Source organism: Cotesia glomerata, unplaced genomic scaffold, assembly GCF_020080835.1.
Source record: "Cotesia glomerata isolate CgM1 unplaced genomic scaffold, MPM_Cglom_v2.3 scaffold_41, whole genome shotgun sequence".
Taxonomy (NCBI): domain Eukaryota; kingdom Metazoa; phylum Arthropoda; class Insecta; order Hymenoptera; family Braconidae; genus Cotesia; species Cotesia glomerata.
The window spans coordinates 1-12087 of NW_025404028.1; the positions used below are offsets into that span (position 1 = coordinate 1).

The window sequence follows — 12087 nt, forward strand, 5'->3', positions numbered from 1 at the left end:
GCTCGAGTACGGTGAAGGAGTGTGTGAATCATTGCCTAGTCCTCGCAACTGATTTCCCAGACTCAATCGCGCTGCGTTATTTAGCTGACCAGGTAAGTGTGGGTACTCTGAGCGCTGAGATGACTCTGGTGGTGGCTCGGGTATGTCTAGACCTAGACCGGGAATTCCAGAGGGTGCTTCTGAGCTCGGAAGAACTGATTTTAAGAAACTTGGAGTAAACTCATTCCCATCTTTTGGACGCATGTTTATCACTTCAATCGGCATTGCCTATTCATAAAAATTAATTATTTAGCAATCAATCACTCAGCGGTTCATTCATATCAACTCACTATTAAATAATTGATTACCTCTGTTGGTATATTGTAGGAGTGATTACTGCCAGTTGGTGTTAACGATCTATCATTGAATATATTTCTCTGAAATTAAAAAAATTATTAATTACAATGTACATTAATTTAATTAGATAAAATGATTGATTGATTTAATTAAAATATAAATATTTACCATATCAAAATCAACATTTCCACCCATAAATGACGAAAAATTGCTTGTAAAATCAGTAGAACTGTTTCCTTGAGTTAAATCTGGTGGAGGAATTGCTCCAACATCGTAATCCTGGACATAAGACCCATACATCGGAGCTGGAGTGACATCAATAATGTTACTACTAGCATTCAATTCATCACCAGGTAATTCAATGTCACTGTCAGGACTCGGGGAAGGCGCATTGACATCTGGTGAAGGAATAGGTGATGTAAGAGTCGGTAGCAACTCATCGAGTTTTTTTTTCAAGTTTTTAACTCGACTACCAAAATTTCTGTAGGCCTGAAAAATATCATCAGTTAATTAACCTCCGATTAATTATTTAAAAAAAAAAAAAAAAAATATATCTCAACTTACATTAGCAACAATTTTAACTTCTCCCCTCTGAGTCTCATAAAACTGATCCGCCTGCTCAAGTAACTCCAAAACCTGGGTTCGCTCCCTTATCTCCGCCTCCAAAGCACGAACATAGTTCTCAACACTGCTCACCGCGACCTCAACTTCCTTCTCTGCATCTTCTACATGCCTCCGATCCTTGAGAGAAGCACAGAGCTCTTCAGCATTATCAATGTCGACGTTACTATCACGCAAGTCCTTTAATCGTGCATCAGTGGCTTGTTCAAGCGTTTCACAAGACCTCATAGTCGAAATGAGCAGCGCAGCCTGAAACTCTTCAGGGACTACGATTGGCTGTGGTTCAGCCTTCTTCTTGGGTGCTGCCGAAATGAGTCTCGACAGATCTGCCAGAAACTCTTCATCGTACACCTGTCTCTGATCCCAGATCTTGAAGATACGCAGAATGCGGTGTTTCACTTTCTCGTCGCGGACCATTGTGGTAGCTCGCTGGAGCGTCGTGCCCCAGGACTCGACAAACTCAAAATTCTTGCGCTTTGAGTATTGGATCACATCATTCGCCAAGTAAAATAAAGTCAGCCGATGTTCGACTTTGACTGTAAAAATAAAATTTTTAAGTTGATATTTAGTTAAATTTATTGTGTGGAAAAGTCAGACAAGTAATAATTAATAGTTCAGTAATAAATAATAGTTCATTAATTTTTTCAATAAGTATCTCAGATATTTAGCATTTTTGAAATACGGGAATGTTTAAAAATTTATTAACATTAAAATTTACAATTGCACTAATTTTTTTAGATTTATTAATTAAAAAATGAATGACATACTAGTCTTGATAATAAATAAATATGTCAATGTTCGACAGTTCTTTAAAAGGCAACCAGCCGACTTTAAATTATTAATTTTAATTTTAAGTACATATCTTGAAAAAAAAAAAAAAAAAAAAAAAAATACCGAATACTTAGTGAAATATTGCACTTATTTTTATATCTCCATATCTAAGAATATAAAATAATTAATAAATTACTATCAAAACAAGATCTAATGATACAAACATATAAAATAAATACCAACCTTTTTTCAAGACCTGCAGCCATGAAGCGACTATTTTCTTATGATGAGGACGACGTTCAAGACACCATGCTGATAAACTCTGAATCGAGTCTTGCGAATCTTTTAGATTCGTCAACCTCTTTTCAAAATACTCAGCATCAAAATCCATTGACGCCATAATCCATAAAAACTGATACCCCACGGATCCTCAAATAATTAAAATCAAATATTTTTTAAATAATTTAATACTTAATCGATAAATAGTCTTGTCGCGAAACACGAGCCATTAAAAAAGTAAAATAAGATCATTATCACAAACCCTGATTATTATTTTACTTAAAACAAACTATCACTGGCTCCAAGATTGATAACAAACGATATGTATACCAATACCAAGACATGTGAGTGATATTTTTTACACGGCAATATATTCCCTGGCATTTACTTGTTCAGTACTTGGATACTGATTATTGTTGATGCAGATCCTGGTGCTGCTGTTGACAACAACCTCACTTTCATATAATAAACTTACTTTTGTATATAATTGTTGTTATATTTACTGTTAATAATCGCGGTTTATTTTATTTCAGCAATTTTTCAATCACGCAGTGGAGGTGCGACGGCCATTTTTTTTTATGATCAAAACATGACCGCGCAATGGCGATCATAGCGACAATTATTAATTATTGTTACCTTTTATTACTCAATTTTATTAGTTGTGAGTACTTAAATAATTTTTATAAAGTTTTAAATAGTTTTTTCAATTAATTCATCTTCAATAATAAATAATAAAATTTTTTTTTCACAACCGTTTTGATGCTCTGGCAGTTCTGTTGGTAAAAAAATTTTTGCTGATGAACAGTTGGTAAGATGGTTATTTTTATTAAAAGATATGTTCATAGACATATATATAAATAAAATTTTTAATACGTTTTCACATAGTGTTTTAAAATGGCGGATGCGAATGAAAAGTTGCTCGCCGAATTATTAAAAACCAGGAAACAATGAGTGTGCCGACTGTGGAGCTAAAAGTATGTATCTTAATTAATTATAAAACATTTATACTTAGCAATAATTATTAATTATTAATTATTAATGGGTATTGCGTATGAGTAAGAGCAATATAACTGCGTTTGATGTAATAACAACATACGCATGTCTATGAGTATTAAATTCGTTATTTATCTTGTAGTTGCTCTGTGGCCTTGACTTTAGATTTATTAGATCAGTAATTAATTTTATATGTACATGTACATATCATTTAACAATCGTTATCATTGATGACGATGAGGTGGAGGCTGCGACAGATCTTAGACCCGCCCACATACTACTTGGCTGGCCTTTGGTTGATTAGATGGTTTTACTTTTTCAGATCCGGAATGGGCTTCTTACAACATCGGGATTTTCTTATGTACGAGATGTGCAGGTGTACATAGATCAATGGGTGCTCACATATCGAAAGTTAAACATTTAAAGCTAGATAGATGGGAGGATTCACAAGTTACCAGAGTTAGGGAAGTTGGTAATAATGCTGCGAGATATTATTATGAGGAACGGGTACCTTCTTGTTATAGAAGACCTACTGAAAATGCTCCTCAGTAAGTTTATTTTTCATTGTTTTATACTTGTTAAGAAATTTTTTCTCTAATTTATTTAAAAAAATAAAATCTATAACTACTTATAAAATTAAATGCAACAGATATAAGGTTTTTTGTAATTTGCCAAAAAATTAATATTTCCGTATTTATAGATAACTTCAGTATCATTTTTATTGATGATTAATTGTATCATTGTTGATAAGAAAAAAAGAGTAATGTCTAAAAAAGCTTAATTTATTTTAAATTTCATGACATTGTGGATAAAACGATAAACTCTTTTCGTTTTATACTTGAAATTTGTACTCATTGATATATTTATTGTTTGTTATTATATTTTTGGATTTATAACTTTTTAATACATCATAAACTTGATTAATTAATCAATTTATTTATTCAGAGTTTTAGTAGAACAATGGATCCGTGCTAAATATGAACGTGAAGAATTTTGTCATCCAGAGCGCCAAAATCAGTACGTATCAGGTTTCATGGAAGGATTTTTAATGAAAAGAGGTAAAGAAGATTCCCGGTACTATCCACGTAAATTTGTACTGTCCGAAGCAGACGATACGTTAAAGTATCACGTAAAAGAGCATAAAGATCCTAAAGCAGTATTAAGAATATCAGAACTGAACGTCGCGTTTGCTCCAACTAAGACCGGAAACCAAAATAGTTTACAAATATCATTCATGAAAGACGGATCAACGCGCCACATCTACGTCTACCACGAAGATGCTGAAGTTATAACGAATTGGTATCTAGCGATACGATGTGCCAAGCTGCATAGGTTACAGGTCGCGTATCCTGGTGCGTCGGAAAATGAATTGCTGTCACAATTAACGAGAGATTTTCCAAAAGAAGGTTTTCTGTGGAAAACTGGGCCAAGACATTCAGACGCTTACAAAAAGAGATGGTTTACATTAGACGGTCGGAAATTAATGTACCATGATGATCCTATGGTAATATTTTTTTAATATCAATAGATGAGTAATTTATTTTAATGACTTATTACGGTTCGTTTATGTTCAGGATGCTCATCCGAAGGGAGAAATTTTTATTGGTCACAGTTCAGAAGGTTTTGCTATTAAAACAGGCGTACCACCTGGTGCTAAAGATCAAGGTTTTTCGTTTACTCTGGAAACACCTGACAGAAGTTTTTGTTATCTGCTCAGACTGATGATGATCGTGCTCAATGGATAAATGTAATACAAAAAGTTATTGATAAACCCTTAACACCTCAAGATGCTACAGGTTAGTGCTTTTTAATCATTTATAAAATTAATTTTACTTTGTTTATTAAAATACATTTTTTGTTTTAGTTGCAGCAAGATTAGTAAGAAAACGTACTGCTAGCGGAACAATGAATATATTATTTTCGTCGACAAGGTAGAGCTGGATTTTCTTTAGACATTTATTATAATAAATTTAAATCCAGGAAATGAAGAAAATCTCTTTCAAGTAGAAAGGTATTATATTTAAAGACAGTTTACAAGAGCCAAGTCCAAAGCTACGAAAAGAACAAATTTAAAATTATAAATAAAATGAACAAAACCACTTTGTTGACGCACACGACACATGTAACACTTTTACCATACACAGTACACAAGTGTTTAGCTTTTTAATCTAATTTTAAACATTAAAATAATAATACAAATATAAATATAAATACAAAGACTGACAGGGAAAAATCAATATATGCTTGCTCGCATTATGATGCACCAGCGTTACTTCAAACGCTACATAATTGTCTACTAAATTATCCGTAATATTATCTGTATGGAATAATTATAACACAGGTCCAAAAAAAAAAAAGTAGTCTGTGCTGGGTGTTCGGCAAAGATTTTCCGACGTGTTTTTACTGCTGAATACGAATCTGAAGTCAAAATTGGGGATCAAACTGTATTTTCAGTATGTTATGATCAAATTGCAGTTCTTGCTTTGTTTTCTCTGTAGTATCCCCAGTGATTCGCGAATATGTTTATTTGCCACTTATTGTGTCTTATTGAAATCTTTTATTGAATGAATCTTGTCTTTGATATAAAATAAAACATCAGGACATTGAATCGGTACATGACCGGTAAAACCTGCTACCACGAAGTGTTTAGATTACGATGACAACTGCCCTTTAACGGGATGTGTAGAATGATTCGCTCTCAAAACTCTCAAAAGAAGCGGCTGAAGTAGTGGCTTCGAGTATGAAAAGGAGAAATCTTCTGACAAAAGGTACTAAAGTTTCATATTATCGGAATCGAGAAGAAGCTTTCTGTAAATATTTCGTCAAAGAGGAAGATTTGCTTTATTGCACTGATGTGAAAGGACTTGTGAATAAATTAAAGCCAAATTTATATAAATCCGAAGATTGGCGGTTATTCATTGACTCGTCTCAACGCAGTCTTAAAGCAGTTCTTGTTCACAACACCAACAAGTTTGCTCCTTTACCTTTAGCTCACTCAGCTGTATTTGAAGAAGAGTACACAAATTTAGAAACTGTTCTGAAAAAAATTAAGTATAAAGAACATAAATGGCAAGTATGTGGTGATTTGAAGATTTTGTCCATGATCCTGGGACAACAATCTGGATTCACGAAGTATCCATGCTATTTGTGTATGTTTGACAGTAAAGATCGAAAAAATCACTACGTGAAAAAAGTTTAGCCTTCGAAATCTTCATTTAGGGTTGGATCCCATAATATAATAAGAAAACCGCTTGTTGATCCAGCCAAAATTCTCATTCCTACTCTTCATATTAAACTTGGGTTAATAAAACAGTTTGTAAAAGCTCTTGATAAAGATGGAGAGTACTTTACATACCTGCGTCAAGTGTTTAAGTACAAATCAGATGCGAAATTGAGAGAAGGCATCTTTGATAGACCGTAAATTCGGACGTTATTCAAAGATGAAACATTTGTTTCAGTTATGGATGAACAAGAAAAGGCATCATGGCTAAGTTTCAAGGATGTGTGTCCCAAATTTTTAGGTAACACTAAGGATGCTGATTACGAAAATATTGTGGCTAATATGATCGCAAACTTTCAGCGTTCAGGTTGCCTAATGAATTTGAAACTTCACTTTCTTGATTCGCATCTCAAACACTTTCCGGAGAACAAAGGAGACTTCAGTGAAGATCAAGAAGAGAAATTTCATCAAGATCTTGAAGAATTTGAACAGCGATTTCAGGGGCAGTGGAAAGTAAATATGTTTGCAGATTACTGCTGGATGCTACAAAGAGAAACTCAACAGAGAGGAAAAAAGCGTAGCAGAAATCCGTTGCACAGGTCATTTGAGGAGAAAAGTGCCAGGAAACGACAAAAATTATAAGATTAGAATTATCATGCAGAAAAAATTATTAGATCGTAGATTTTATCGGCTTTTTTTATTTTTCTCCATTTTTTTGCAGTTTAATTCCCAATTTTACTCCAGATTCGTATTCAGCGGTGATAAATACATCGAAAAATCTTTGTCGAACACTCAGTACAGACAACTTTTTTTTGTCGACCTATGTTATCAGCGGTGAAATTTAGTAGTGAAACTTGTATATGAACACGTGACTTATTTCTAGCAATAATGTGATACTGCGTTATATTTAAATGAATGCGATTTTTATAATCATCAATCATGACATACAAGATTGAATGAAGTAAATTGTTCAAATGGATATAAACAGCGTCTAAATTTTTATTTATATTATAGTAAAATCGCGACGTGAAATATTTTTAAATACTTTACAAAGGCCTGTTTTAATAACATTTTTGTGGTAGTTTCACACTTTGAAAAATATAATATTTAAAAAAAAATAGTTTTATAAATAAATATGTTAAAGCGATTGAATGTAAATTAAAGTTTAAAAACCATTTATCGTGCGACTGATTTTATAATTTTAAATTAACTCAAAAGTAATCCAAAGAACTGCATTTCCGTGTCGACTATTTCAGTTAATTATTTTTTATAATCAAAATTTTTAGTAAAAAAATACTAAACAGTTGAAACATAAGTTTATAAATGTCTGTTCAATCACTTGTCATGACGCGACTCAGTACATCACATTGATTAAAATCATCTATACCGATTCTATTGTAAACAGTTGCAGTGACATTGAAGAGGAAATTAACTCATAGTTTTGAAGGTATCTTAAAATAAATATATCGATTAATATTTATTAAATCTCCGCGTGTATTGTACACAATTATTTCCGTCCACCGTTGTTGAGCTTATGAGTTTGTCATATGAAAGCAGATTATTGCTGATGCGAGCTAAGTTTATAATTCATCCAGTTTATTATTATTATTTCTTTTTAATTATTGACTATTAATTATTATTATTATTATCATTATTATTACTAATTATTTAAGGTTTTACAATACAAATATATTAAGTTATTTCCTATGGTCTTATTAAAATATTTTTAAACGAATGAAAATGATGAAATAAATTTTAAATTGATAAACGAGAGAACGAGAGAAGAGACTTTAAATGTGACGGCTACGTTGTGAGCATGATTAAATTGTTACTGTAAAAAATATTGTATAATTAAATAATTAATAATAAACAAAGCCAATTGTTAAGAGTATTCAAGAGCATTTTATTTTGTGCATTAAAAAATTTTAATTATTAAAACATTATTTTAAAAATTTTTTTTTAACAATAATAATTAACTTTTAAATCTTACACATTATTATTTAGTTTTTAATTCAATGGCAGGTACTATGGGCGTACGTTTCAAATGGCAAAGAATATTTACCCAGCAAAAAGAAGCTACGCTGACATACAAAACGCGAAACGATGGTGGTATAAGTAAAAAATTTACAAATTGCACTGGTAGCCAAAATATACATGAGGTCTGAAATTGCAAAAAGTATTTATTTGAAATACAGCGACCTAGTATTAAGAATATTTTATTAAAAAATAAACTTTTAAAAATCTCTTACCGCAAATGTTTTTACAAATTTGGCTTTACATTCATCCAAAAGGTTCTCCGTCTTTTTTCCTTCCATAAAACTCATACCTGTAATTGGAATATTAGTTTGAATTCTTCAAGATGTGAATGAATAAATAAATAAAATTACTCACTTGTAAAAAATAATACGACTAATGGAGGCGTAAGTATAAATTGATCACATAACAATTTAGTAACAACTATTTTAGGTGCTGTTCCTTTAAACATTTTATCCAGCCATGAATACCTAAGGGTATATCATATATATGTTAACTATTAATTACCAACTGATTAAAATAAGATTAACAAATAATAACTACTGTAATTGGATCAGTAAGGTGTAAAAGTTTGCAGGTAAAAAAGTGCACAGATAAGCCAGCGTGTAGGTGTGAAAAGTAAATAAATCAGATATTAATAGAAAAAATGAACCCAATTACCGTCTCCAGAATTAAAACAGAAAAGAAGGTAGATCGGCGTACTGTAGATTACACGTGTCCTCTTGTTACATTATCATTTTATTTAAAATCCGATGATCTAGAATGAGAAGTGCTGATTTTTTTTTTAAATAATAAATTTCGTTTCAGGTAAATCAGATAATATGAAGCTGAAGCAATTAGTGCTGAATATTAATTGGCTAACATAAATGGAGTACATGCGGCATTCTCACTTTTTTGGATACTTACCATCCATGGAGAATTGGTCCAGCGAGGAAATATCCGTAAGTGAGATATCTTCGCAAAACGGGTACATTATAATCTTCTAGTTTGAATTTACCGGGAAAGAGTTTGTTTGAATTGACCGGGGTTTTATTCAATACTGCAGCCTAGTTTTAAATATATTGAGTTAATAGCCGAATAAAAAAATACTATCAATATTTTAAATTCAAATTATGAAATTCAATGTTAAATTATATTCATTTTTTTTTTTAATCTGAATTAAATCATTTAAATATTTATTTTTAGCCTTCATTATTTTTAATAGAACACATTTGATAATAAAAGTCAAATATTTCCTTATACTTACAGCTTTTTCTTTTTGATTAATATTATACGTCTGCTGTAAAAATTCAGCTCCAGTATAAAATGATCCATAAGCGACAGAATTAAAAAATAAAGGACGAAATTTAATTACCGCTGATTTAAGTTTTGAAAATGACATTTTTTCAATAATCTTAATAATTTATTTTATTAATTAAACTTCTCTGAAATAGAAAAATAGTAAATATTATGATACTAAAATCAACAGACAATTTACAATTTTTTAGATTTTTATAACAATTAAATTATTATAAAATAAAATTGAGTAAAAAAATAAAAAAAATTTTAGGATTTCACTATTATTAAATATTTGAGATAATTTTTAAATTAATAAACTTCAACTAACAGAAATAAATATCACTAAATACCTGTAACGTCAAAAACAAGCGCATATATGACGGTCGCAACACGTGGAATTAGTACAAAATAAAGGAGTGTTTCCGCATCATTTCTACCGCATTGCGTCAACCTAAAAGATGACAATAAGATTAGTTTATAAATTAAAAATCATAACTCTTATGTAACATTAATTTATTTATTTATTTATTCGGTGATATACTTGAGCGCATATTCAAATTAAGTACACCCAGACTAAAGGTAATCATTCAATAATAAAAAAAAGATTGTAATTTATTACTTTTATTACACTCCACTTACGAGTAATCACGATTCATCAACTTAGAAGTTAAACACGCGGGTCACAATACCCAAGTATAAAATTATCACGATATATATTTTTTAAAAATACAAATATATAAAAAATATATTTTAAATTTATACAAGTGAGTTTGTTATTGAAAATTTATTTATTTTTAATTGATAATTTTAGTGTTGTAAGTTACAAATGTGTTATTTTTTATTTTTATTGCCATGGATTGAGCAATAGGTCGTCCTAACGGGATCGAACGCGTGACGCAACTGAGTCGTTAATGATGATCAATTAAACTTAATCGCCACGCATACGAACATCAACTGTACATTATATGAAATGATGCGCAAGAAGTACCTGGTCCTGAGAGTATTCACAGCTTCTTGCGCATCGTTTATCTCCAGTTCTGTGCCCTAGACCCTGTACTAAAATTTTCAATTTACTATTTTGATTTTTTTGATACTCAAATATTTATTTAAAATAATTATTAATTTACCAATTCATCAATCGTCTGGTTCGTGATAAGATTTTGCTGTTTCATTTAACAAAAACTCTTTCCACTGAGGACTGGCATCACACTCCAGTGTTACTTCTTCGAAAACTACGCTCCTACTTATCTAAAAATTGAAACAATTCGACATAAAAATAAACATAAAAATAAAATATGATATTCATATTATTTTTAAAATTATCACCTCGTTAAATCGGAGTTTGTTGAACATTTTAATACTTTTCTCATTGTCAATTTTAATCTTAGCTCTGTATTTGTTTATTTTCAGCGCTTCAATTCCTAGATAAGTTAATCTCGCATTAGTTTGATTAATGATTAAGAGATTAATAGAATTATTTCAAAACTACCGTATCGTAGCAAAAGAATCAGCGCTTCCCATCCCATTTTTTGACCTCTGGCACATTTTTCAGCGATCATTATTTCACACTCAGCTGTAAAAGGCTCCTCAATGTCATTTAGGTACAGATTAGTATCTCCAATCATTGAATCCACGGGATTTGTTTTATCAAAACGATTTCGGTCCAGGATAATAAATGTACACTCTGTAAATAAATTTATTTATTTTTGCTGATTCTTCAAGAAACGTGCAAATAATTATATAAAAAATTAAAATAATTAGCTTACTGTTATCATCGCTGTGCCAAGATTCTTGCATCTGATATTCTTCTTCAATTGTCAGAGGTTCAGAGCCTGTTAAATATTGAAGCTCTTCTGATTTCATCCATTTGTGGTATCTGAAAAAAATAATTCTATTTTCCATAAAATTTTTAACTTTATTCAATTGAATTAAAAAAAAAATTTTTTATTCATGTTTCATTTAAATTAAATTATGTTTTTCAAACTAGACAGCACATGTGCATATGCATATTTAACTATTTTTTATTTTTCAATATAAAAACTAAATATTACCAAAAAATGCATGAAATAAATTTTTTTCTTAATTTCAAGTGATCTTACAATTTTTTCAGTAAAAAAATTAATTATTTTATCAACATCAGCTGTTTTCAATATTATAAAATTAAATTTCAATAAATGTTATTGCTTAAATTTTCCCGCGCAACTACTTTGCGCTTTAAGGTTATAAACTTTAATTTATCTATTTCTGTAAAAAAAAATGTCAAAAAAATTAACTTAACTAATTACTATAAAATAATAATTAAAATAAATAAATATAATCAACAAACATACCTTTCAACATATTTTTTCTTATAGGGAACAAGAACCACTTTGGAGCCAACAATTCTAGTGTTTTCATTTATTTTCATCTTAATATTTCCAATCAATAGAACCGAAAAAATCAATAAAAATTTTCTTCGAATAATTTTCGTATCCAATCAACATGCAACTGAAGTCACTATTGGAAAAAAAGTTATTCAAACTATCATGACTGCCATATTGACTGTAAATATAAAT

At 30.4% G+C, this 12087-nt stretch overlaps 2 protein-coding genes and 1 pseudogene across 10 annotated transcripts; 1 reads left to right on the forward strand and 2 right to left on the reverse strand.

Moving 5' to 3' along the window:
* Positions 1-3: 3 nt before the first annotated feature.
* LOC123274555 (regulation of nuclear pre-mRNA domain-containing protein 2-like) lies at positions 4-2657 on the reverse strand (the record flags this gene model as incomplete). Its single annotated transcript, XM_044742229.1, has 5 exons — positions 1972-2657; positions 901-1493; positions 505-825; positions 348-416; positions 4-267 (listed from the first exon to the last, which is right to left on the reverse strand). Coding segments are annotated over exons 1-5 (1404 nt in total), but the record flags the coding sequence as incomplete, so codon positions are not given.
* Positions 2658-2886: 229 nt separating this feature from the next.
* LOC123274544 lies at positions 2887-8111 on the forward strand (annotated as a pseudogene).
* Positions 8103-11992, reverse strand: LOC123274546 (N-acetyltransferase 9-like protein). Of its 9 annotated transcripts, none has more exons than XR_006511528.1 (8): positions 11863-11992; positions 11299-11408; positions 11022-11216; positions 10859-10953; positions 10660-10780; positions 10521-10583; positions 9883-9983; positions 9651-9678 (listed from the first exon to the last, which is right to left on the reverse strand). XR_006511528.1 is itself a non-coding variant. In XM_044742213.1 (7 exons), the coding sequence occupies exons 3-7, from the start codon at positions 9633-9635 to the stop codon at positions 8217-8219; spliced, it is 630 nt and encodes a 209-aa protein (XP_044598148.1). In that variant the 5' UTR covers positions 9636-9678; positions 9883-9983; positions 10172-10588; the 3' UTR covers positions 8103-8216. The 9 variants fall into 9 exon arrangements, 5 of the variants coding, with proteins under 5 accessions (XP_044598148.1, XP_044598150.1, XP_044598151.1 ...); XR_006511527.1 differs by having other exon boundaries at positions 10172-10583; XR_006511526.1 differs by having other exon boundaries at positions 10521-10588.
* Between the last annotated feature and the right edge of the window lie 95 nt (positions 11993-12087).

Coding starts and splice junctions, on each gene's coding strand:
- LOC123274546 (XM_044742213.1), bottom strand. CDS start 9,635: ATGTCATTTTCAAAACTTAAATCAGCGGTAATTAAATTTCGTCCTTTA. Junction 9,301..9,500: donor TTAATCAAAAAGAAAAAGCT/GTAAGTATAAGG, acceptor ATTTAAAACTAG/GCTGCAGTATTGAATAAAAC. Junction 8,547..8,611: donor AGTCGTATTATTTTTTACAA/GTGAGTAATTTT, acceptor TTCCAATTACAG/GTATGAGTTTTATGGAAGGA.